The 27,067-nt window shown below is 36.4% G+C and overlaps 2 protein-coding genes across 2 annotated transcripts; both read right to left on the minus strand.

Moving 5' to 3' along the window:
* Positions 1–208: 208 nt before the first annotated feature.
* On the minus strand, positions 209–7,001 carry LOC107813076 (uncharacterized). The gene is made up of 9 exons (XM_016638285.2): positions 6,235–7,001; positions 3,464–3,670; positions 3,139–3,381; positions 2,603–2,669; positions 2,314–2,505; positions 2,115–2,206; positions 1,126–1,305; positions 912–1,048; positions 209–810 (listed from the first exon to the last, which is right to left on the minus strand). The coding sequence occupies exons 1-9, from the start codon at positions 6,721–6,723 to the stop codon at positions 630–632; spliced, it is 1,788 nt and encodes a 595-aa protein (XP_016493771.1). The 5' UTR covers positions 6,724–7,001; the 3' UTR covers positions 209–629.
* A 10,693-nt stretch (positions 7,002–17,694) lies between these two features.
* LOC142168351 (uncharacterized) lies at positions 17,695–19,881 on the minus strand. Its single transcript, XM_075229029.1, has 5 exons — positions 19,671–19,881; positions 19,185–19,624; positions 18,804–19,091; positions 18,150–18,399; positions 17,695–18,041 (listed from the first exon to the last, which is right to left on the minus strand). The coding sequence occupies exons 1-5, from the start codon at positions 19,879–19,881 to the stop codon at positions 17,695–17,697; spliced, it is 1,536 nt and encodes a 511-aa protein (XP_075085130.1).
* Positions 19,882–27,067: the final 7,186 nt, after the last annotated feature.

The raw sequence follows: 27,067 nt of genomic DNA on the forward strand, positions 1-27,067 counted from the left end.
GTATATTGGGTATCTATATTGCGTTGTTAGCAAAAGAGAGAACTTCCAAATCTATAACACTTGAGAAAACCCTGAGAGACTCAAATGGACAAGAGCAAAAACTATTTTCTTGCGCCACAAAATTATTAAAGTAGTCCCCTGCGGCTGTTAAAACACAGAACCTCGCCAGTTTCTGTTCAATCAAAAAAATCGGAAGAGAAGTTGCTCAACAAATGATTAAAAAATTCGATTGCCTACTTCTATATTACAGGATGGTATGAACAAATTAGTACAAATTCCTGTAGAAACTAAAACAAAAACCAAAGCCCGAGTAACCCTCTTGTATCCAGCAGCGACTGTATCACCAACCAAAAGCTCACTATCATTCTATCAAAACTAAACAATGAAGAAAATCCCCAATTTCTGCACATGAAATGAGAAGATATTGCTGTAAACTAAGTAAACCCATCACCTAAAAGAATGCCTTTGTACTTCCAGCCTGCACTTGGGTTACCAATGTGTCTTTCTTAATCAAAATGTCAACCGCTAAGTTTCAGGATCTCTTTACCCATTTGTGGTGCAATCTTTTGTACATCATAAAGGGAGCACAGGTTTCACGTTTCGGATGCACAAAGGATAATCAATTATGATTATTCGAATCGAAAACAATCTGATACTCGTAGAAGCTTTGCAAGTCGTCTGATAGCTGATTGCACAGTTTCAGAGTTTGGGGAGAATGTATCAGGAAGCTTTGGTAAACAAGCAGGCAAATACTGATCTTCACGTTCCTGCAAGCAAAATAGAGCGAGCACAGCACGGCAGAATATGAATCTGCACAAGAGGAACAACGCATGTGGTTAATATCCAAGAAGGCTCCTAGGGTGACTTGTAACTGAGAATTTACTTGATTGGTACAAACAGAAAATGCTTACCTGAGAATAAGCCGTCTCAGAAATGGATCAGAAAGAACTTGAGCCCAAACCAAATCTAGGCTAGTCGATGTACAGAGGTTTACTTCCCACTCTGCAAATGCAGTTGAGATGATGCCATCAGCCTCATCAAAACAATCCTGAAGAGCAAATTACCAAGAAAGTTAAACCGAGTTACAACTGCTCAGTAAAGAAATTTGCGTCACGGTCTACTTACCATATCCTTATCAGAAGAGACAAGGCCAACCAACTGGCAGAAGGCCTGTAAGGGAGCAGCCAAGAACAAGGTGAACTGACTTCCAGATTGTGTTACATCAGTACCTGAGTTCTTGAATGATGGCCTCAGGGGAGAGAGAAATAAAGCACTTTTTTCTCCTCTTTCTGCACCATGTAGAACCTGGAGAGCAATTGGTGATGTGTCAGCAACGAAACAGTCCTCTTCTAATGATAATTTTCAAAATTGAACTTGCGAATAAAATAAGTCATACGTGAAGTGTAATATTTACAACAGTAATTTTCCCATAAACCCAATAGATGAGAACAAACAGCCAATCCAACCTTATTAACATCTGGTGAGAGTGGCAATTGATTTCTGAGTAGCTAAAACAAACTGTACTTCATAAAGTGGGGAATACAAGCAATAATAGATTTGGAAAAATTAGACTCCCTTCTTTAACAGCATACCACTTCTAGATGAGTCGGATTCACATAATTCAACAAACGCAATCAAGAAAAGCAGCACAGAATTATTGGCCATTCAGAAGTTCAACATGTTATCAGGCACAAAAGGCACAATCTGAAAAATAATAGATCATATATAACACATGTTACCACCAAACCAGCCTAGACATGTATTCCACTTATTCTCTTGGGAGCAAATGAGAGTAAGCTAGCTTTTTACTGGACAACCACTCCATAGTTTCATAAAGTATGTTGACACAATCTCATTATATGCTTAGAGTGTTTTGTTTGGACAGTACGCCAGATTAATCCATAAGAAACTGCGCTAGTGCAAAGTTTTTCTCGCATAATCTGCAATTGCGTCTCATAAGAAGTCAACACGCCAAGATATTTCATCTTTCTTTCTCAAAAGCATTACACGTTTTTTAGACAACAACTAGAATCCAAAACACTGTGGAATCTGTGTCTTACTCAAGGACAGGTCATCATGGTTTAATGAGTTAGACACAGTTCTGACAAACCTGCCTTGAATGCATGGCTGTTTTCACTATCAATTATCAGGAATAGAGGTCTTCGTGTGAAAGGAATTAGATCTCCTGGATAGAGGTTATTTGAACCTGCAAAAATCCAAAATATAAACGTGACGTAGTTGGATTTAGAACAATTTGAGATAATCATGAACCAATTTATGGACTGCACATAAATTAAGTTCTGAATGGTGTACCTCCACTTCTGCTAGGACCTAAGCACAAACAATTCTCAAAATATTGACCCATATCTCCATTGGTGTTGGTATAATTTTCATGTAAAGCACTCTTCTGTTCATAAGAAGTACGAGAAAGAGCATTGTTCTTTGAAGATTTTCTAGAACTTGAAGAGCTTTCCATGTGAGAGGCGGTACTGTGATTTGTATTTCCTGGAAATCAATAAAGAATTGAGATTTCTGCCACAATGAGGATATCAAAGCAGCTAACATGCTGTTTCCGTTAAGGGAAGAAAAGAAGGTCGCTAACCTGATGCAGAAATATATATTAATACCACACACTCTGGAGGAAGCTCCTCACACATTGTAGCAACAACCTGCAGAACAAGACCGACTAAGGATACACACTAAGAGTTTCCAAATGTTAAGGTGGAGTGCCAGAAGCAATTACTTGTATCATATGTTACTCCATAATCGATGTAGACATGGGCAGGGTTCAACCATTAATTAGAATGTTCTAAATATTGGGTGGTTCAGGTGCAAAGAAATCATCATTAACATCGAGTGTTCAGGCAACATATGGTGGGCGACATAAGCAACAAAACTACTACTAAGAGATTTCAAATTTTACTCTCCATGTGTAGTATACTATTACCACGTGCTTCTATATTCAGTGGTCCAATCAGTTCCCAACACAGGGAACCAAATAACTTAACTAACAAATCAATCATCAAAGATGAGTTTCTACATTCCCCGTTCCTTAATCAGAAGCACTATTTCATTATATGACTCCTTAGATATAAATTAATCAGAACAGCAACACAGAGTAAACATAACAGAGCTCACAGATATCAATAGCGGAACAGAAGGACGGTAAAGAACAGCCTTCTTGGGATTTGGAGGCAAAGCTGGATCCATCATCTCAGCAGCCAAGTTTATGTCTATAAGTCCAGAAGTTACAGATTGGTCGGTAACAGCACCATTCTCTCGTGGTTCAACTGGACTTCTTTGATAGAAAGATCCACTGGGTTCCCATTCCAAACATTGCAGCATTCTGTAAGTGTCCAGTGTTAATTCTGCAAATTTGACCTGAAATAAAAGTGAGGAAAGGTTAATTGTGCATTATAACTGAGCACAACTGAACACTGAAGTATGAGGATGTCGTCGATACCTCACTTTTGTGATAACTTGTCAGAAGTGCATCTCGAAACTTTAGCACCTTCTTAGCATGGAAGCGAGCTACATATGGACGAGATGACGGATGTGAATCAAAGAGAGCACAATATCTAAGAGGCCTGGCATCTGGAGATGGAGAATCAACTCTTGTAAACCTAACAATTTCTTGCACCACCAGTCTCCACTCTTTGAAGTTAGTACCCTGTGGTGAAATCATTACTTCATCTTATGGAAAGAGATACAGAATTGCCGTTCAAATATAGCTAGTAAGTACAGGGCCAAAGTAGCCAAAGCATCAGTTTATTGTTTAATGCAATTGGAAGATGCAAGGGTGCTCCAAGCACAATCAAGTAACTTCAACTACAAGCAACTTCTCTACCCGAGATGCATTGGATATATGAAAAGAAAAGGAAATCAATGGGTAGTTAGTTCAGTGCTCAACTCTATACTTCCGCAGATAGTTCCAGAACCTATCTCCTCTGTATTCTCGAAGTGCAAATCATCTGATTGCTCAAATGTTCATAAAGTAGACGGGCATAACAAATTTTGCGTTCACACTCAGAGCTTTTGAAGATAATATGCAGAAAATCTTGCTTAACATATGACCCTTGTTTCTTTAGGAGCATGTAAAGCATTTCCCTAGACACACTTCCATTTTGATTTGAAGTAACGAGCACTACCATCAATAAAGTAGAATACAACTCAACCAAAATTCTTAATGTCTCTCTCTCTCTCTCTTTTATATGTATATTTTCTTAATGACGGTGGTATATAGGCCAGCTTGGGCGCGCATCACGCATTGCACTCTTACTAGACTAAAGCCTTTGGGACTTAGTAGGCGTTTGGCCATAAGTTTTGGAAGTTTGTTTTCAAAAAAAATATCAAATATGTGTTTGTTTATAGAATTAATCTAGTTTTTGGGAGATTTTGAAAACCAAAACTTCAAATCCCAAATATAGCTTAAGACCTCTTTTTGGGCCAAATCATGACAATTTGGGACTTTTGAGTTGAAAAAAAAAGACGAAAAAAGGACTTTTTAACATGTCAAAACTTGCCCCAAAATTCATGTCCAAACACATTTTCAGTTTCAAATCAAACTTCACCCAAATCAGCTTTTTCAAAAAGTATTTGGGAATCTATGTCCAAACGGGTCCTTAATCTCTATATTTGTTCACACTTCACACTGTATAACATGTAAGCAAACAAAGAGAATATACCCTGCCACCAAAGAAAAAGCAAAAGAATGCAACAAAACAAGTCACCGACTGCTTGCGCAGAGTTCGCCATCCCTAGTGCACCTCCCCCCAAAATTCATAAATACCAACATTATCCGCCATACATTGGTGCAGGAACATGTAAGTTAAATATTAAAGAAAGATTGAAGAGTGTATGCATTTTGTTATACACCCTTATGTGTTCCTTCTAAAGTAGAAGGTACAGGGGCAATTAGCACTTTTGGCAATTAAGCTAAAATAAAACCACTTTTTTAGAAGACATCAAGGTAAATAGCGTAGAATTGTCAATGATTTAGGTCTGAACACTAAGAAAGTCTTATCCCAGCTAAGCTCTAGAAGAAGTCATGGTATATTAATCAGTAATAAAAAGGTCATTCCACCTGAAACTTATCTCAGTTTTTTCATGGATTGACCATTCTTTACCATGACCAATAACGATAAGTTCTCCATTACCCAAAAAAAAAAAAAATGGTCCAGAGAAGCCATACTACATGTATCAATTGTTACATGTTCTCAATCACTGCAACCAAAAACACAATACACGGCAGAGCTTAGTCTAGAGAAGCTATATTACATGTCGCAATAGCTCAGGTTACAAATTCCAGAATTTTGGTGTGTATTAAACTTGCTTAAACTATCTGTACGCTTAAGTTGATAATACGTGCCTTATCGTCTCCCCCCACCCCCACCCCCACCCCCCAAAATCTTTTACCATGCTAAGGAGCTAGAAAAGGTGTCTAATTTGCTAGATTAAAGATAGACTCTCGCTTTCCAAATAGAAGGAACGAAGCAAGCTCAAGTGATCTACTGAAAAAAGTTTAAAAATTTATGTTAATTCTTCAATCTGACGGGTAAATTTGTGGATTTCACCATACATCTGATAAATTCCTTTTCTGGACTTCTCGCCAACAGTCTGACCAAAGCTGACTTAATAAATCTATTGAAATATGTTTGAAATTCTTGATAATTCCTCAATCTAGTAGCTAAACTACAGGATTTTTATCATACAAATGATAAATTCTTCTTAGATTAAGCTTCAGTTCCACTAAATTAGAAACAAACTTAAGAAATAGCAATGAGTGAACCTAACAATTCAGATATAAATCTATTGGAATATCTTAAAATTTTGTGTTAATTCCTCAATTTGACAGCTAAATTACTGGATTTTTATCACACAGACAAATTCTTCTAACTATGCATTCACTAGAACAAAAAACTGCCAAATTATTGTCAAATGAGCTTCAGAGCCACAGAAATGGAAGCAAAATTAACTAATAAAAGGAACTAGTACCGGAAAAGCAGCTTTACTATCATCAACAAAATTCAGAAGATAAATTCTTCTTAATTTAAGCTTCGGTTGCAAACAGTAAGAAACAAAATTCAGAAATAGCAATGAGCGAAACCTAAGAATTAAAATATTTACTCAAGTTGCTTTCATTTTACCAAAAGACAACTTAAATTGTTAAAAATGAGCTTAAAAGCAGAAAATGGAAGCAAAATTAACAAGGATAATGAAGTAATGAACTAGTACCGGAAAAGCAGCTCTACTGTCATCAACAATAGCTTTAAATTGTTCCACAAGCAGTTTCACCATTTCCGATCGATTTAAAATCAACGAAACCATTAAAAACCTAGCATAGAACCTCAGCTCTTTAAACCTCACCATTCGTTCTTTTCCAGAACCTTCGAAATACTTCCTGTGCAAAATCGCTTCGTAAAAAATATATGATTCGAGTAAAAACCTAACTTCGCTAGTCCTCATGTACTGACTGAAATAAAGCTGACCGATTCTCGAAGCGATCTCGCCGATCTCCCATCGTTGTAACCCGCAGTCCGTTAGCTTCGCTCGATTCTCCTGCTGGTACTTCCATAACCTCATGTACGCTTTAAACACCTTGTGAAAGTAATGGTTGCTCGTTCCCCACCGTCCGTACGCCGGCAAATCCCGTACTCTGGCGTACTTCTTCTCCGCACTTTCTACTAACGCTCTAAATGTCTTCGGAACTACGTCGTCTGCCATCACCGGAAAATTACTCGGCGGAAAATTTGTACCTCAGCTAAGAAGAAGAAGAAGCATTACTCGCCGGAAAATTTGTATAAACGGACCTATAGATACATATATAATGGCTAGGTAGGGGTAAGGGGTAAGGTTGGACTTTTTATGGGGGGGTGGGGGGACAGGTAAGAGAAGCTGGTGAAATTGAGGGAATTTTGTGAACTGTGATGATCAAAATATTCTGTTATTTTGTTTTTCTTTGTAATATAATTTTGTTTTTTCTTTGGCTTTTTTTTTGCTATGTTATTTTATTGGCTTCGGCGATTTACAATTTTACATAGGCGGCGTCAGTAGCTGAAATTGAAAAGGAAGAAATGCCGGTGGTGGGGTTTAAAGGGGGAGTGAGATTTGTTTGGAAGTTTTAGAAGTGTGAGCTGTGTAAAGTGGACGGCAATTACAGAGTAACGATATCGGGAAGTTAGATGATTTTTTTATGAGTTGTTGAGGAGTGCGTTTGGGAATGACTTAGGGGTCGTTTGGTTAGTCAATAAAATTATAAGTAAGAATTACTAGGAAATTAGGAATTTTAATGTTGATATAGGGATTAAGAAGTTCATACGCTTATTTCACGATTATTTATGCATTAAAGTAGGATATGCAGTGTATAAAATATGGGTTTGATTTAAAGTTAAATAAAATTTTATTTTTCGATTCCACTCTTATATTTAAAAATAAATAAGAACGAATATTAAGGTAGTATGTTTATATAATACCCCTAGGGGTACGGCCTTATTGGAGCAATGATAAAGTTATCTTTCTGTAACTTTAGAGGTTAAGGATTCGAGTAATGGAAGCAGTTATTAATACATGCATTAGGGTATGTTTTTTATATCACACTCATTGGGGTGCGGCTCTTCCTCATACCCTGCGTGAATGCGGAATACTTTATCTATTGGACTAAACAAAGCAATAATCAAGGATATTTTGGTCTTCTAGTCATTTAATTTAGCAACTTTTAATCTAAGTAATAGAATTTCATGTTGAATCCAATATAAAATAGCAAAATTGAGGTGTAAAGTAACCCTAGTACTTTATTAAGGTAGTATATCTACATAATACCCATAGGGGTGCTATCCTATTGGAGCAATGGTAAAGTTATATTTGTATAACTTTAGAGGTTAAGGATAGTATGCTGTGTATATTAGACTTCTGGTGTGCGGTTCTTTCTCATGCCCTGTTTAAATGCGTGATGCTTTATCTATCGAGCTAAACAAAGTAATAATCAAGGATTTTGGTCTTAGGTCATTTAATTTAGCAATTTTTAGTCTAAGTATTAGAATTTCATGTTTAATCCAATATAAAATAGCAAAATTGTGGTGTAAAATAGCTCTAGTACTTTATTACTTATATAGAAACAAAAATCAATTTAAATACGAGATAAGATAATCTTGAATTATTCAGGAATTGATTTTCTAATCTCAACAACCAATAATTCCATACTTTGTATTGGTGATAAGTCATACTTTTCCGTCATATTTTATGTGGCATTATTTGATTAGATGAGAAATTTTTAAAGGCAAAGAATCATTAGACCTTTTGGTCTATAACATGTGACAAAAACATGTGTTAAAGCTAAAATAAAATGTTTGAAAATATAAAACGTAATATCTTTTTGGAATGAACTAAAACTAAAGAAATATCACATAAAATATTACATACAAAGTATTGATATACCATAACGAAAGTGTAATGAAAAAAACATATTTTTATAATTAATTGCCTGCGATTTTAATTTCTACCTCCTATTTTCTTTAATTCACAGGAAGGCATAGAATATTAAACTCCGATTGTTGTGAAATTTATCGGGTTATTTTACATTATCAGGTCGAAGTTAAACCAATTGCTAAATAGAACTCCGTGAACGTCTCCGTCTAAATTATAATGGACAAATAAGATGTTGAAAAATAGGTGGAGAAAGTCCACTTAGAAAGGCAAAAGGTCAAGATTAATATAAACAACCTTTAGAATTAGTAAATGAAAAAGGAAAAGTAGGCGTTGATCTTAGCACGAAATCACAATGATTAACTAAAACTGTTTGTTGAATTTCTAACGTGCATAAAAGCCAAAATTGACTAGCTGTTTAAAAGGAATCTAATATTACATGAAATTGTATTTTAATTACTGGTAGCTACTCCTTATTCTTCTATTTTTTCTTTTGTTTAATTCTTTTCATGAGAATGTCTTTAAAATCCACTTGCCTTGGCAGATCGTATATTAATCCATTGGGAAGACAGTATCAGCCCTGGAATATTCAGGTAAATAAACTAATAAATTCCCCTTAATTACAAAAAGTACTAGCTACTCTTTAATTAATTGGTGGCATTTGAATTTGATTTTTGGTTTGGTTTTGGGAGAAACTGGTTTTTGAATTTGATTTTGGAAACTAATATGAGCATTTGGAAATGATTTTGAACATTCTAAATGCTTTCATATAGTTGAAAATTAAATAAACAGATGACTGAATAAACTTATTGTAACTAATATTTCCATAAAATATGTGCATGTCCATACTACTACTTCACCTAGGAATATGAATATACGTAGGGGAGGTGAGAGTGGGGTGTTACTTATTATAAAAATATATGAGAAGTACAACTAATCATATGAATTTTATTTTCAAATTTCCTATTCATAATTCAATTAGTGGTCCCCTTTGAAAGAATCCTTTACATTGATTTAATCAATCACTCGAAATTATTTTTACATTATTATCTATTTTCTTAATCTTTTAACTTCATCTTCAACACAACAACAACAACAATAACAAATTCAGTAGTTTTCCACAAATGTAGTATGAGAGGATAAGATGTACGCAGCCTTACTCCTATCCCTGGAATTTCAGATATACTGTTTCTGATTTCATCCTCACCGGCACACGACATTATTATAATAATAAGTCATGTTTGTTCATATTGGGGCATTTTGAGTTAAAACGTTAGCACACTTTTATTAAAAAAAAAATGACCTAATATAATGTTTGTGCAACTTCCTCCTCATAGTCCTAATAACAACAACATATCCAAACATGAGGGCAAATCTAGATATTTTTCGCAAAGTACAAAGATAAATTTAGACTTTTACTCTAATAATAATATTAATATATGAAATACGGGACAGATACTGTACCTACTAACCTTCGGGACAGATACGGTACCTGCTAACTTTCTACCCTTCAGTTATCTAAATCCGTGTAATGTTTTATAAGAAAAAGCTTCTTAGATCTTGGCAATTATGTACCCCCACTTCTGTTACCCAGAAAAGGGTCAAAATGGCTGTTTTCCAAAAAAGAATGATATAGTTACAGCAGGACAGAAAAATTTGCAAGCAATATCTAGTGAAAGGAAAAAAATTGGGGTCCTATCTGGCAGCTTTGGATTCCTACATTGTATTATAGTTGTAATGATTGCTGGAATTCTGAATACTCGGGGCTCGTTTGTTAGGAGGGATAAGTAATAATTAATCTCAAGATTAAATTTAAAAAGAATTTATCTTATGTTTAGTTGGTAAAAAATATGGTATAATTAATCCCGAAATTAATTATTCCGAAATTGTAGTATTTTTTTATTCTCATAGAAAGGTAAAATAATTAATTATCAAGATAACTAATCCCGAAATAATTAGTCCTGAGATAACTTCTTTCCGACTGAACCACCCCTTATTGGCTGTGACAGGCCCTCAGTTATGTTGGTGAAAGAAGAACAAAAGACAGAATTAGGCAACCGAACACCTAATTGTGCTATGTTTGTTTTAGGTGAGAAGAGGATGAAAGCAAAAGTTTGAAAGATATATATTTTACTTGTTCAGTAAGGAATCTAAAGTAACTATAGCTTACTCACATTACTGATTTTAAGAGCCCGTTTGGACATAAAAAAAATTTCTTTTTTTTCTAAAAAAAAATTACTTTATTTCGAAATCAGCGTTTGTTCATAAAATTTTTAATTTTAAAGATAAATTTTGGAAATTTTCGAAAATTTGAAAAACTCCAAAAAACTGTTTTTCAAAATTTTCGCTCAAATCACTCACAAAACTTCAAAAACAAACCAAAATTATATTTATGTCCAAACACAACTCTAAATTTCAAATACCATTTTCACTTGAAAAATCTTTCCCCCTATTTTGAAATTTTACAATTCTTATGTCCAAATGCCCACTAAATTTAGGAAATGGTTTAATACGGTAAATTGATAGTACATCCACGTAAAACTTATCAATTCATGATTATTTTTTATAATACAAGCCATATTCCAATTTATTCGAGACCGATAGGCAAATGCAGAGACGGATCTAGGATTTTAATTATGTGAGTTCAATAATTAAAGTTTTTACCATTGACCATATTATATTTTTAAAGATATGTGTTCATATCTACTATTTATTACTCCCTCCGGTCCATTTTAATTGATTTTTTGGTTGTTTTTACACATATTAAGGAATCCATCTTTTATCATTAATTAACAATAAAATTAACCATATTATCCTTCATTTGTTCATTAGAAATATAATAAATACTCTTAGGCTCTTTATTCCGAGGGCAACTTTGGAAAAAAGAAGACAATTTCTCCTTGATATGTGAAAAAATCAAATATTATGGACCACAACAAAAGAGGGCCAAAAAGTCAATTAAAGTGGATCTGAAGGAGTACAATTTTAGTAATTTTTACACATAAATTTATACTCCATATCGAAAGTATTAAATTCAGTTAAAATCAGTAACTCTATGTTGCATCCGCCCCGGACAAATGTAGTGTAATAATAGTACAACATGGAGTAATAGATAAGGGTTCATCCAAACCAAAATAAAAGCTTTTGGTCCCTAGCTCCGTGCAATGTCATTTTTCACAGTTAAGGATCCCTTTCATTATTATGAACCATTCAAGTGTATTTTCAGGTACGAGTATTCTATCAAATTAAAATTTACTTCCTCTTCCTACAATAATTGTGCTCCCTAGATTTTTTCATTGGATCAAAATAATGGAAGTACTTCAATTTGTTCTCAACAATAACCCATTCAATCACCTGTTGACGTCCATCCTAATTCCAATAAAATCAAATCTCTTTATAATAGTTATATTTATTTCAATATTTTTTGGTTACTATAGTGAAACGATGTAATAAAGAATATATAATGGAGTATAATATAACATGAAAAATTAGTTTCTTCACATAAACTCACATGTTATAATAAAATAAGATTATAAAGGATGATTATTATAAAGATGTCTGATTGTACTATCATATAGGTCATTTTAATACTTTTAAAATATTTTCACTATATTTTTAAATAATGTATATTCTTACATTAATCATGGTTGTTAATACAATTAGATTTGGATGTAAACATGATGAGAGGAAGTCCGAGTTCATGCATGACTTGAGGAAGAACTACTTTAAATATTGTGACATAAACAGCCTAACCTAATATCTATAGGTTGGTGGGAATTTGGGAAATTTCTCCATTGCACATTTTTGATGGAGTAGATGCCTTTACAAGAAGTGTTGACTTTATATGTATGAGGTAAATGAACCTAGAAATCAGAATATTACAGACATAATATGCCCAATAGAATCCCAACAACCCTCTGTCTTGTTGTTATCATAATTTACTCCCTTTATCTTCCCATAATTATTGCTTTGCATTATTAGGCAATTTCATTCAAATTTTTTAATTGTATATATTATAGAATTAAAGGTGCCAATCTTTGATGGACACAAACATTCGAAAATTATGACGATAGAATAATTTCATTTATTAACTGTATTATTATTAAATCGTAAATAGATGTATATATGATTTTTTGTTGATTCAGATGTTATAAAGTTATGAAACAACATTTCGAAGAGAATTTTTGCTTCATATATGGCTTCCTCTCTTGTAAATACAGCTCGTACGATAAGGTTATTTAGCATAAAAATAGACTTTATTGATATTATTATTAGACTGTAAGTTTAGATGGTTCTTCATTTCTATTATTCTCTGATTATTAATATATAGACATATTTTTTTCTCGCAAACTCAAAACTTTCTTTTTCTTTTTTCTTTCTTATCTTTTTGTGACAATCTCGCGATTGACAAAAAGGTTGTGGAGTAGTTGAATGTCTTATATGGCAATGAGGGACATCGTTCTCTTCAAATATTTTACTTGTATCATTTTACATATATTTTTGTTGCTATATATTATCTCTGTTTACGACATTGAAAAGGATAAAGTTTCTGTCTTTAGTCATAAAACTATCTTTTTGTTCATTTGTTAGTATAGTACTTCCCAACTTTCAATGGAAGTCCATTTCTTTTGCTTTATTAGGTGAAAATCTTGTCTATTCTTTCCCCACACGTACATGTGTGTGTGTTTTGATGCAAATTTTCTCATTTACTGCATTTCTCTGTCTTCTACTTTCTTCTTGCATTAATACTTCTAGATTTTTATAATTAACTGGCTAAGTTCTAATGTTAATAACAATTACTTTTAAAGTTTTAATTTGATACTATATTAGATCCATCCAATGAATATCTAGGAATGTTCGAGGTCTATTCTGCCTATTCAATATATTTAAGTAATCAATCCATTTTTATTATTGAAGAAGTGTGTATATCTAGATTAAGAAACTTATCGTATTCCAACTATCAAGATCGACTAAATAAAAATAATAAATTAGTCACATTTTTTGGACTGCTGTTTTCTCACAAGGTGTTGAGTACCAATTACTTACTACAGTAATAATTATGTAAATGTATACTCCCAAAGATGAAGTTTCTGAAAAAAATTCCTCCTTTTTTTTTTTCCCTTCTTTATAAATTTGGTTATTTTTTCTGTCGAAGTGCTTAACAGCTAGATTTTGCTCGCTCTTTCACCTTTTCCCGTTCCCTTAATAGTATTTTTTTTATTTTATAAAATGAGACACTATTTCAAATTGAAACTTATACTTAATTGATTTCTGGCCATAAGTCATTAATTAATCATCACCTTTTTATCAGCAAATTCGAGGCTTAAGACAAAGATTAGCCTTAAGGAGGAGTGGACTTAAGAAAACCAAAAAGGATGCTTTTTCATTAGTAAGGAAGAAATTTTGATATGGAGAGAACGACCAAATATCAGTTAGAATCGAGACCATAGATTGTTTTTTGTGAATTAACATATTGAATTATGGTTGTTTATTCATTCTTTCTCTTTGAACTGAAAACTTTGATATTTGGATCGTATTTGTCAATTCCAAATTGTAAAAAGTTATTGCAAAAAAAAATTAAAAAAATAGTAACTTTGGTTACACTCCTTGTTTTATTACTATGTTTTGTTTCAACTTTAGTCGTTCTTGCAAACTGAATTTATTTCAAAATACTTGATATTTTAAGAAAATATGAAGTCATTTTTTTTCTTCTGAATCTACTTTTATCGATCTAGTTAGTGGATCGCTCATTAAATAATTTTTTTTGTAACATTTAAGACTTTAGACAAAGCCCCACATCGGCAAAATACAAGAAGAATGCTTGGTATATAAGTTTACAAAATTTAGATCCTAATGACGCGTTTTAAACCGTAGAAATGACGTGTGATAGTCACTTTTTAACATGGTATTTAGTTTTTATCCAGTATTTTTAATGTCGAGCAAAAATAGCCATTACTCTATTAAAATTAATACGAAAAGACGTTGTTACCCTTTCTTTATGAGTGCTGTGTAAATATTAAGGACATGGTGTCCTTAGCATTTACACTGCACACATGAAGTTAAGGACGCTATATCCTTAACATTTACACTGCACATATGAAGTTAAGGACATGATGTCCTAAAGTTTAACAACGGAAGGTGCAAATACATGACACTTTGTCCTTAATATTTACACAATATTCATGAAGTTAAGGATACCATGTCCTTAATATTTACACAACACTCATAAAGTTAATGATACTATATCCTTAACATTTACACTGCGCACATGAAGTTAAGGATACCATGTCCTTAATATTTACACTGCACATATGAAGTTAAGGACACGAGGTCCTAAAGTTTAACAAGAGAAGGTGCAAATACAAGTTAAGGACATTATGTCCTTATCATTTACACTGCACACGTGAAGTTAAGGGCGCTATGTCCTTAACATTTACACTGCACATATGAAGTTAATGACATGATGTCCTAAAGTTTAACAACGGAAGGTGCAAATACAAGATATTTTGTCCTTAGTATTTACACAACATTCATGAAGTTAAGGGCATCATGTCCTTAATATTTACACAGCACCCATGTCTAACACATGGTATTTTCGTCTGGGCGGGTAAAAATTTATTAAGCACGGGCTAAAATACAAATATATTTTTGACAGTGACTAAAGAGTAAAGACATATTTAATTAGTAGTTAACTGTGTATTTCTCCTTTTTAAACCCGTGAGGACCTAGGCCCGGAGCGGACAATATCAATACTCTTATTCAGTTATGACATATACTCTTATCAATAAGGTTATTAAATATATCTTTTAAGAAGTGTTACAAAAAAAATTAAAACATAAAAATATAGCAACACCTTTTACTTAAGTTGGTTTACTATACTCAAGTAGATTAATGACTTGGCCATAAAGTCATCCACAGTTTGGAAATATTTTATGGATATATGCAAACATTTTAGCACAAAAAATTTAAGAAGCGTGTGGATTAATCACCACTTAGAAAAAGTGAATTAAGGCACTTTAATTTAGCTTTGGGAAAGAGCTAAAGTTGAGGGGCAACACAATCTTTAACCTAAAAGAAAGCAACAAAAAGGAATAGCCTAATGGGAAACAAAGTAAGCATAAAAAGCCTCTCATTAGAGTTTCAAACTGTAATGAGAATCTTCCAAAGTACACCCATTTAAGGTCAAAAGATTAAGAGGATAATGAAAAAGAGAGTAAAGGTGCATCTAATGATGATACTAAAAGAAAAGAAAATGTGACACTGACTTCAATTCATTTAATACACACGACAAAGTGACTTATCCTCTTTAGGCCAAAAAGAGGGAATGAATGACCCAAAAACGCTGTATTTTTTTTTTATTATTTTAAAAACGGTTATATATTGTTATTTATTCTATTTTATATTTTTATTATTTTATTGGATACTTATTATATCAGACTTAATATTTGGCTATTAAGGTTCAAATAAATATGAAAAATTACCTAGACATTTTTATTTCTGCTATGATTTGAACTCATAGATTATCGTGATTTTTACCCACTTCAATTGCTACGGGGTCACATCCTTTGGTGCTATTCATATAAGTAATATGTTTTCTGTTTTTTTTTAAAAAAAAAACTTGTCTAGAACATGTGCCAACAGACTCTCAAGAGAAGGAAAAAAAGGATTTGCAAATTTTCCAATTTCTTTATATGTTTATGTAAACCCATATTTTTCCAATAGGATCCGATCAAAATCACTATGATCCTGGACTCTGTAATATCCCATAGTATAATGGGCTATGGGCTAAATTAATCTAAGCATGAACTAGGGGTTGTTGCACAAATAGCTTGTCATATTCAATTTTTATTTTTTGGAAAAATGACACTATATAGCTGCTGTAAAAATAATAGCAAAAAAAATATAGAAAAATATATATTTTTTGTATATAAATACATTTTATATGTTATATACAAAAATTATACAAGTTTTATACACTTTTTCGACTACCAGATGTTAATAGTTTCTGGCGCAGGCTAAAAGTGATAATACCCAATAATTGAGTAAGCATTTTGCTTTATCTTCCCTAATTATGCATATATTATACGTGAATTGTATATATATTATACATCCGCCGGTTATTTATAGTTTGAGATATTAGGTGGGCGACTATTTGAGTTCATTTGTCTTTCTTAGCTTGATTTTACCTAACCTAATTGGTAAAAAGAAATCCATCCAACAAGCCCAATACAAGATTTTATGTAGTAGTTATTATTTTTTGGTAATAAATGTGAAGTATTACTATTAACAAACCAAATTAGTACATCTCTTGAGCTCTGATAGCTCCAGTACACTCATCTCTACAGTTAAGCCTCTAAATACAAGAAGAAAAAACTAGAAAAGAAAATGCTGCCAACTACACAAACTAACCTCTAGTCTTTCCTTTAAGTACATAACATGTTCAATAATTATCTACATTGCTTTGCTTTCCTACCTATTTGTATATCCTCTAATCTGTATTTGAGCTCCTTTTTAGCTGTGCAATTGCTATGTCTGTATTCATAATTGTGTTCCTGAATATCTTCCAATTTCGTGCCTGCCATGTGTGGTATATCGCTGCCCCCATATGGATGCCATTACTTCTTTCTTCAGATGTTTTCATTTTCTGCTTTTCAACCAATGTAGGCTTTGTGTAACTCCTCTGGCCACCAATTGAATACCTGTCTATTGACTTAGCTCGCTTCTCACCTCTCTTATCCACTCACAATCCACAAACAAATGCTGCATTATTTTCACTACTCCATTCTCACATAAGCTGCATGTATTGTCTGCCACTGTGATGTGCATGTGCTGCAGTCTCTCCTTTGTGACCAATTTCTTTTGATTAGCCAACTAAACTATAAACCTGTGCTTTGGTTGCATTACTTTGGTCCATACTAAATCAGCAACCTTGCATCTAACCAATCCAGTCAGTAGTGCATTATAACTCTGATTTACTGAGTATTGTCAACTAGGTGTGAGAGTGTATTTACCTCTCTGATACTATTGTGTCATGATTGCCTTAAGTGCATTAAGCTTCCTCCAATACCAGCTACTATCCACTGGAGGGCTATGGTTCCAAATGGTATCATTTTGCTTTATGTATATGCCATACACCCATCTCACCCATCTCACCTAAAGTGAATCATTTTTCTCATTTAACTGCCAGAGTAGTTTTTCCACCGAGGTTGTGTTCCAATTACTGCATCTTTTTATGTTCAATCCTCCATACCTTTTTGGTTTACACACCTTCTCCTAAACCACCAATGCTATCTTCTTGTGTTCCTCTGATGTGCCCCATAAGTAGTCCATATATCTCTTGTCAACTGCTTTAAGCACACTTTGTAGGAGAATAAAGACTGCTCCACAAAAGTTATAGATTGAAAACAAAATAACATTTATGATTTGCAATCTTTCTGCATAAGACAAATGCCTTGAATAAGCATTTGTGATCTTTTCTGTAATTTTATCTAATAACTGCTGACATTCCATCTTGCTCCACTTCTTTGAAGACAGAGGCAACCCCAGGTACCTTATTGGGAATGTTTCTGGTACAAATCCTGTCATTGTAATGATCTCCTCATGTACTTCACTTGTAAGCCCTGCCAAGAATATATTTGACTTGTTTGCATTTGCAATCAGTCCAGTAATACAACTGAAATGATTCAGTACTTCCACAACTCTTTAAATAGACTTTTTATCCCCTTTACGGAAGATCATAAGATCATCTGCAAATATCATGTGAGTAAGTTTGAGTCTCTTACACATTGGATGAAATTTGAAATCAGGGAGGTCACTCATTCTCTTCAAGGTTCTGGATAAGTATTCCATTATTAAAACGGAGAGTAAAGGAGAAATTGGATCTCCTTGTCTCAATCCTCTCCTTCTATCAAAGTAACCATGTCCTTCACCATTCACCTTCACAGAAAACTTAGTCGAGTTAATGCATGTCATAACTATCTGAACAATCGAACATGGGAAGCCATACCCAAGTAAAACTTTTTCTATGAAATCCCAGCTGACCATATCACAAGCTATTTTCAGATCAATCTTCATGAGACATCTTGGTGTTGTTTCCTATTGTAGTGTCTAAGTAGACCATGACAAATTAAGACATTGTGAATTAAATATCTCCCCTCCACAAATGCAGCTTGTGTATCAGTTACTAGGTATGGTAACATTTTCTTCAATCTGGTGCACATCATTTTTGAAATGCACTTATAGATCACATTACAACACGAGATAAGTCTAAACTGACTGGCCAACCGAGGATCATATACTTTTGGAATTGGGGCAATCATGGTTGCATTAAGTTGCTTTAGTAGTTTGTCATCTCTCAATAACTACAGAACTGCATTTGTTACCTCTTCCCATACTATGTTCCATACTTTTCTAAAGAAATCACTTCCATAACCACCTAGGCATGGGCTCTTGTTGATGTCGATGCTGAACATTGCCTTCTTCACCTCCTTCCCAGTAAATTCCTTCACCAGTCTTAATTGTTGATCCACAGACAAGAGATTTCCATTCTTCAGAAAGCTGTTAAATGCCTTAGTTCTTTGTTCACCTTTCCTCCCCAATATATCTTGGTAGAATTCTATAAATATATTAGCTATTATCTCAGGTTCTGCCTGTAGTCTACCTTCTTTGTCCTTCAGTTGAACTATTGATTGTTAAAGTTTCCTATGCTTGATGACTGCATAGAAATACTTTGTATTATTATCTCCTAGTTTAATCCAACTTGCCTTGCTCCATTGTTGCAAATAAACTTCTGCCAAGTATGATGATCTCCTGAACTTGAGGTAACTTTCCCTTTCCTGTTCTTGCAGTTTCTGATCCAAGTGATTATCTTGCAATGCCAATTGTGCCAAGAGAATTTCTTCCCTATCTTTTGCTGCCTCAGCCTCAATATCTTTAAAGAACTTCTTGTTAAACTCCTTCAGACTTTGTTTTACCATTTTTAATTTTTTAACTACTTGAAACATCATGCACCCTTCTATAGGTGTTTGCCACACTTGTGACACTCTTGTCTGGAACTCTAGATGACTTGACCATACATTACAGTACTTAAACGGTTTCTTTGGATTCTTTCCATTCTTGATTTGCTCAATCTTTACAGGGAAGTGATCACTAATCCCTTCTGGCTTGAACATAGCTACAAAATCTGGCATGGTATTAAACCAATCTGCATTTACAAACACCCAATTTATTTTTTAGTACACTCTTACTACCTCCCTGCTTATCACTCCAGGTATATCTGCTTCCCTTTGAGGGAAGTTCTATCAGTCCACATGTGGTAACACACTGCTGAAAATCCCTTATCTCAGGCATTGTCACTGGGCTTCCTCTTATCCTGTCTTCCATATTCAATATCGAGTTAAAATCACCCATGAACAGCCAGGGAAGTTTACATCCCAGGCTGATAGATTCAGGTAACCCCATAGTTCTTTCCTTCATTCTCTTGTGTTATAGGTATACACCACAGTAAGTATAAAAGTAGTTTTTAAGTTGCAATGCACTACATGACATGTCACAGCCTGTGCATTGCTACTCATTTGTGTAACATGTAAATAATCCGGCCTCCATACCAACATGATTCTACCATTATAATGGTATTCTAAATTGGTTAAATAGTTCCACCTCCTAAACATTTTTGTCACCACCTCACTTATTTTATTAGCCTTGACCTTATTTTCAACTAACCCAAACAAACCTATATTCTCACTATTGCAGAGGATTGTAACTTCCCTCTGTTTTAGGGCTATTTAGACCCCTAATATTCCAGCATAGGATATTATCCATTACCTGAGAGAGGTATTTTTGAGCCTCCCTCATTGCGACTTGCCATATTGTCCAGCTGATCAGGTTGTTTAGTTCTGTTAAGAGCCTGAAAAGAATTTTGTGCCTGTACCTGTTGCACTTGCATGTATGCTTGATTGCTTGTGTTTAATGGAGTTATCCACCCTGCTCCATTTACCTGATTCCTCTTGTTATGATTCATTGTTGCAGCCCCTTTTTCCTGTGACACTCCCTTTGCTCCTTCAACCTCTTTGTTGTGTATTTCACCAGCAGTAGGGCTAGTTGGTCTTGTATTGTCCCATGTCTTCTCTTTGACTTTCTCCCTTCCCTTGGCTACTTCATTTGCCTGATCCTCTATTTGCTTTTGTGGAGTTTTTGGTTATTTCCTTCTACAAGCTTCCTCATTATGGCCATACTTATTGCAACATTTACATAAAATAGGTTTCTAGTCATACTGAACTTTCTGCTCGACCAAATTACCTTGTTCATTTTTAAACACTATCTTCTCTGGTAATGGACCGTCAATGTCAACTTCTCTGTTTGATGATCAACCATTAAAGGTTTACTAATTAAGCTTCTAATTTTGCTAAGCCCTTTTGGACTCCAATACTTGAAGTCTAATCCTGGTAAATTCACCCATATAGGAACCGAGTATAACTCTTCCATATTGAATTCCATAATATGATCCCAAGCTTAAACTATGAAAGGTTTGTTATCAAAATAGTATATCCCACCTTGCAACACCTCATTTTCCCCCACCTCTGTGTCAAATCGGACTAGTACTATCCTATTTTTCAACATAGATATCTTGTTTATTCCATGCTTTGCCCACGTTCGCTGAATAAATCTATTTAACACTGCAAATTGTGGATGTGCCCCAAGTACATAACATACTACTGCATTCTTCCAATAAGCCAATTTAGTACTAATATCCTCAATTTCAATCTCACAAACAGGTATTTTCCCATGAATTTCTGGTGCTACAAAGTCCAGTTTGAAACCCGCATTTGAGACTTTGGTTATGTCAAAATTGTCCCAAATCGAAGGCTTCTTCATCAATTCTTTCTCAGCCTCAACTTCATCAGCCCAGGATATCCTACCCTTCCCTACTGAATCAGTTACCCGCACTACTTCTCGCATATGTGACTTCTCTGTTACTACATGCAATGGAACAATAACCTCACTTTGTGGATCTTCTGTACCTCCCGTTATCGATTTCTACCTCGATTCAGAGCTTGATATTTGTTCAATTCTTATTGTCTTAGTAACTTGTACTGCTGAAGTTTCAAATTGCTCAACCTCCGACAAAACCTTCCCACTCACCTCTTCAATTCCCAATTGTTCCATTTTCTCAGAATTACACGAATTTCTACTTGTACCAGCTTGATTCCCTTTTGATTTCACCTGTGCAGTGCTTCGCGCAGCAGTGGCCTGCGCCATTAGAGCTTTTTGAGAGAGGATCCGAGCTCTCTTTCCCATGGGTGACGTAGGTTTGCTAAACTACGCTGAGAGAGATGTTGTTATAGAGAGGTCTGACTGTATAAGCTTTTATGTAGTAGTTGATAGGACAGTCTTTTGGAAAATATGAATTTAAAATTGAGTTTGCACCAATTACAACAAAGTGTAATAGTATTATGCACATACAAAATTATAGTTTCGAATTAGTCTTAATCATTTTTTTATTTTTAGTTGTGTGATTATAAATAGATTTTGAATATTTTGTAGAGCTAGTAGATTAAAACTACAGAATTTTAAAATTTTATGACATTTCTTAATAGTCTTTGCAATTGACCATTTCTGTAACGACTCGTCCGATCGTTTCGAGAGTTATAGCCCCGTTTCTCCCATTTCTGCTTTTTTTGTACTTTACAACAGTATTATATCTTACCGGGTTGGTTGGTTCGGGTTCGGAGTCATTTTGGAGTGAATTGAGACACCTAGTCTCTTAATTGGAAGCTTAAGTTAGAAAAGTCGACCGGACATCGACTTGTGGAAAAACGACCTCGGATTTGAATTTTTATGGTTCTGTTAGCTCCTTTATATGATTTTGGACTTAGGAGCGCGTCCGGAATATGATTTGGAGGTCCGTAGTAGAATTAGGCTTGAATTGGCGAAAGTTGGAATTTTGGCGATTTTGGCCGGCAGTGGAAATTTTAATATCGGGGTAGGATTGGATTTCTGGAAATTGGAATAGGTTTGTGGTGTCATTTTTGACTTGTGTATAAAATTTGAGGTCAATCGGACGTGGTTTATTAGGTTTCGGTGTCGTTTGCGGAATTTAAAAGTTTAGAAGTTCTTTAGGCTTGAATGCGGGTGTAATTGATGTTTTGATGTTGTTCTGAGTGATTCGAAGGGTCGACTAAGTTCGCATGGGATTATATGACTTGTTGGTATGATCGGTTGAGGTCCCGGAGGCATCGGGGTGATTTCGGGTGGTTAACTGCTTGATGAGAATTGAGGAATTGCAGCTGAAGCTGCTGCTACTAGTGTAACCGCACCTGCGGAGTGGGAACCGCAGGTGCGAGCCCGCAGAAGCGAAGGAGGAGCCGCAGATGCGGCTAAGGAGGGCCTGGGTAGAGGACACAGGTGCGATGGCATTCCCACACCTGCGATGGTCGTAGAAGCGGATTTAGGGTCGCAGATGCGAGTTTGGACCGCAGGTGCGATGTACTTCCCACACCCGCGAAGACCGCATATGCGGTCACTGGATCGCAAGAGCAGAGGCTGAGTTTAGGGATTTTTTCGCAGAAGCGGGGCTCTACCTGCAGATGCGAAAATGGAGCCGCAGGTGCGAGAAGTCTGGGCAGAACCTATAAATAGAACACTTCGAGATTTTTCACCATTTTTATCATTTTTGAGCTCAGATTTTGGGGATTTTGAGAGAGATTTCGGAATAATCACTGAGGTAAGTTCTTTGTGCCTATTTATCTTCAATAATGGTGTTTTTCCACTGATTTTACACCTAGTTGGTGAGTGTTTGAGGTGAGATTGGGAGATTAGGGCTTGGGAATTGGAGAGTGAATTTTGGGGGTTTGGAGGGGCAATTGAGGTCGGATTTTGATAAATGTGGTATGGTTATACTCGTGAGTGAATGGGCTTTCGGGTTTTGTGACTTTCGTCGGGTTTCGAGATGTGGATCCGGAAGGGGGGAGGGGGGGCGAGTTGAGCCGATTTCGGATTTTGGACTATATTTTAGTAGTTTTCTTGTGAAATTGATCCTTTTAGCTAATATTGATTATTTCGTACTATTTGTGGCTAGATTCGGGGCATTTTGAGGCCGATTCGAGAGGCAAGGACATTTCAAAGTACGTTTTCTGTGCGGTTGAGGTAAGTAAGAGTCTTCAATATGGTTTTGAGGGTATGAAACCCCGAGAATTTGTATGATGTGACTATTTGGAGGTGATGCACATGCTAGGTGACGGGAGTGTAAGCGTGCACCGTGAGGGATTGTGACTTGGTCCGCCCCGTGAGACTGTAAAGTCGAATAGCTATTGTTATTACTTATCTTTCCTTGTCTTTAAGCAATTGACTGCCTTTCATGTTAGAAACCATGCTTAGGCCATATGATATCACTGTTGGGACCCGTAGTGGTCGAATACTTGTTGAATTGACCACTAATTGTTGTCTTGTACTCAGTCACAGTCTTACTTGGGTGTTATATCTTCATTTCCTCTCATTTCTTATTGATACTTGTTGTATGCTCTGTTTGGGCTAATTATTCTGATATTTTGTGAGCCCGAGGGGCTAGAGAGGTTATTGACTGAGATAGGGCCTGAGTGCCGAGCTGCGAGATGTGGGGTATTTTGGATCGGGTTGCACGCCGTAACAATATTGGATCGGGTTGCATGCCGCAATAAATATTGGATCGGGTTGCACGCCGCAAAAAATATTGGATATGTCTGCGCGCCGCAGCAATATAGCGCTTGGGCTGAAGGAGCCCCTCCGGAGTCTGTACATCCCTAGTGAGCGCAGGTACCTATTGAGAGTGTGTATTGAGGGCTGAGAGCCGAGAATATGAGCTGTTGAGATGAGTCGAGCGACTGTTGCCTTGAGAGGCTGTACTTGTTTTTATTTATTGTTGCACGTAGTTGTTATCTGTTGTTGATGTGAAATTTTTGGAAGATTCATATCTGTTTTACTTGAGCTCGAACTGATTTGGCTTATACTACCGGATTTGAAAGCATGTTCGCTATTTACTGAAAACTTTTGAAATGATCTGTATTATTATAGTTCGTCACTGCTTCTTAGTTCCTTATTTAATTCTGTTACTTGCTGAGTTGGTTGTACTCATGCTACACCCTGCACTTTATGTGCAGATCCAGGTGTGTACGGTTCTGGCGGTCGCTGAATTTGTGCGCGGGCTGATTATCGGAGACTTACGAGGTAGCTGCCAGCGTTCGCAGTCCTTGTTTCTCCTTTCTTATTATCTTTTCTCTCTTGTATTGGCATTTGGCACAGACTATAGTAGAATCCGTCTTCTAGATTGGTTGTTAGATGCTCATGACTTAGTGACACCTCGATGTCTGGTTATTTTTTCGCACTTATGTTTTATTTGGGTTTTACCCCCGTATTTATGGGTGAAAAAATCAGGTTATTTTAAATGTCTTAATTCATTTCTGTTAAATTTTGAAAGTATTTTGGAAGGGTCGGCTTGCCTAGTATCACGATAGGCGTCATCACGACGATTTGGGTTTTGGGTCATGACAAGTTGGTATCAGAGCCTAGGTTACATAGGTCTCACGAGTCATGAGCAGGTTTAGTTTGCGGATCGGTACAGAGATGTCTGTACTTATCTTCGAGAGGCTGCAGAACTCTTAGGAAACTCCACATTCTTGAATTCTTGTCGTGCAAAACTGTTGATTCTAGTAACTAAACATTTGTTGTTTCATTCTCTCACAGATGGCGAGGACTCGTACTACTGGACAGGATGGACATCCACTAGTACCACCAGCCAGGGCCGCGAGAGGCCGAGGTCGCCGTAGAGGCCGCGGTAGGGGCAGAGGTACAGCCCGCACAGCAGTTGGGGCAGTACCTGCAGATCCATCAGTTGCCCCAGATCAGGACCAGATTCCCGTTGTTGATGCACCAGTTGAGGCACCACCTCTGCGTATTGTGATTCCAGGTCTTCAGGAGGCCTTAGCTCAGATTCTGACTACGTGTACCAGCCTTGCTCATGCGGTCTCTGTTCTGGCCGCAACAGCCACTTCTCAGGCCGGAGGAGGTGCTCAGACTCCCGCTGCCCGCACTCCAGAGCAGGTGGTACAGGGATTCCAGACACCGGGGGCACCACCAGCCCAACCGGTTGCAACTGCTCAGGACTATGTGGTTCCTGTTATGCCTGAGGATGAGCAGCGTAGATTGGAGAGGTTTGGAAGACTCCAGCCTCCATCTTTCAGTAGTGCAGATGGAGAGGATGCACAGGGTTTCTTGGACAGGTGTCAGAGGATACTTCATACACCAGGTATTTTAGAGACTAGTGGGGTCTCGTTCATTACATTTCAGTTATATAGGGCTACATTCAGTTGGTCGGAGGCTTAAGAGAGGCGTAGGCCGGTCGGCGCAGTGCCCCTTACCTGGCAGCAGTTCTCCGTTATCTTTCTGGAGAAGTTTGTGCCTCAGTCCCGCAGAGAGGAGCTGCGCAGACAGTTTGAGTAGCTTCGTCAGGGTGATATATCTATGACGCAGTATGAGATGTGATTCTAGGAGTTGGGCCGTCATGCTATCTGGTTCCCACAGACTGGGAGAGGATCGAGAGGTTTATAGATGGCCTTACTTATTAGCTGCGATTGCTTATGACCAGAGAGAGAGTGTCTGGTGCTACTTTTGATGAGGTTGTCGACATTGCTCGTTAGATTGAGATGGTTCGCAGTCAGGAGAGGGTTGAGAGGAAGGCCAAGAGGCCTCGTGGATAGGGATGATTTAGTGGTGCTCCTTATGGGGGTCAGTTCCAGCATGGTAGAAGCCGTCCTTTCAGACATGCCTAGACGGCTCGTCCAGGTCACCGTGGTGAATCATCTGGCTATGGTTCTCACATTTATCAGCAAGGTCATTCATCTCTCGATGCCCTCCTAACGCAGAGTTCATCCCGTTCTCCATCGGGTCAGGGTTCGTCTATTCCAGGTCCTTCTGCCAGTTATCCCGGTGCTCGGGGCTCCCTTCAGTCCCCTACTCTAGCACCGGGGAGTTGTTATGAGTGTGGGGAGTTTGGTCACATGTGGAAAGAGTGTCCTCGTATAGTGGGAGGTCTAGCTCTGCAGCGGATCCAGTCTATGTCATCAGCACCAGCCCCTCCACCACTCGCTCATCCAGCCCGGGGTGGAGCCCAGCCAACTAGGGGTCGCCCGAGAGGGGAAGGCAGATCAAGGGGTGGCCATGCCCGTTTCTATGCCCTCCCTGCCAGACCAGATGTCATTGCTTCAGATGTTGTGACTACAGGTATTGTCTCAGTTTGCCACAGAGATGCGTCTGTATTATTTGACCATGGTTCCACTCATTCATATGTTTTCTCGTATTTTGCTCATTTTCTGGATATGTCCTGTGAGTCTTTAGTTTCATCTGTTTATGTATCTACTCCGATGGGTGATACTATTATTGTGGACTGCGTATATCGGTCATGTGTGGTGACTATTGGGGGTCTGGAAACCATATTGGATCTTTTGTTGCTCAGTATGGTCGATTTTGATGTGATATTGAGTATGGATTTGTTGTCTCCATGTCATGTTGTTCTAGATTGTCATACTAAGACTGTGACGTTAGCAATGCCGGGGTTACCGAGAGTTGAGTGGAGCTGTTCTATAGACTATGTTCCTAGTAGAGTGATTTCATACTT

The sequence above is a fragment of the Nicotiana tabacum genome, chromosome 13 (genome assembly GCF_000715075.1).
Source record: "Nicotiana tabacum cultivar K326 chromosome 13, ASM71507v2, whole genome shotgun sequence".
Classification (NCBI taxonomy): domain Eukaryota; kingdom Viridiplantae; phylum Streptophyta; class Magnoliopsida; order Solanales; family Solanaceae; genus Nicotiana; species Nicotiana tabacum.

What these genes read in the sequence shown, in the direction of transcription:
- LOC107813076 (XM_016638285.2), bottom strand. Translation starts at nt 6,723, where the DNA reads ATGGCAGACGACGTAGTTCCGAAGACATTTAGAGCGTTAGTAGAAAGT. An exon ending in CAAGTTATCACAAAAGTGAG is followed by an intron (nt 3,382 to 3,463) that starts GTATCGACGACA and finishes CTTTTATTTCAG; the next exon opens with GTCAAATTTGCAGAATTAAC. An exon ending in AAAACAGCCATGCATTCAAG is followed by an intron (nt 1,306 to 2,114) that starts GCAGGTTTGTCA and finishes ATTGCTCTCCAG; the next exon opens with GTTCTACATGGTGCAGAAAG.
- LOC142168351 (XM_075229029.1), bottom strand. Translation starts at nt 19,881, where the DNA reads ATGGGGTTACCTGAATCTATCAGCCTGGGATGTAAACTTCCCTGGCTG. An exon ending in ATTTGCAACAATGGAGCAAG is followed by an intron (nt 19,092 to 19,184) that starts GCAAGTTGGATT and finishes GTTCAACTGAAG; the next exon opens with GACAAAGAAGGTAGACTACA. An exon ending in GGAACATAGTATGGGAAGAG is followed by an intron (nt 18,400 to 18,803) that starts GTAACAAATGCA and finishes TCGATTGTTCAG; the next exon opens with ATAGTTATGACATGCATTAA.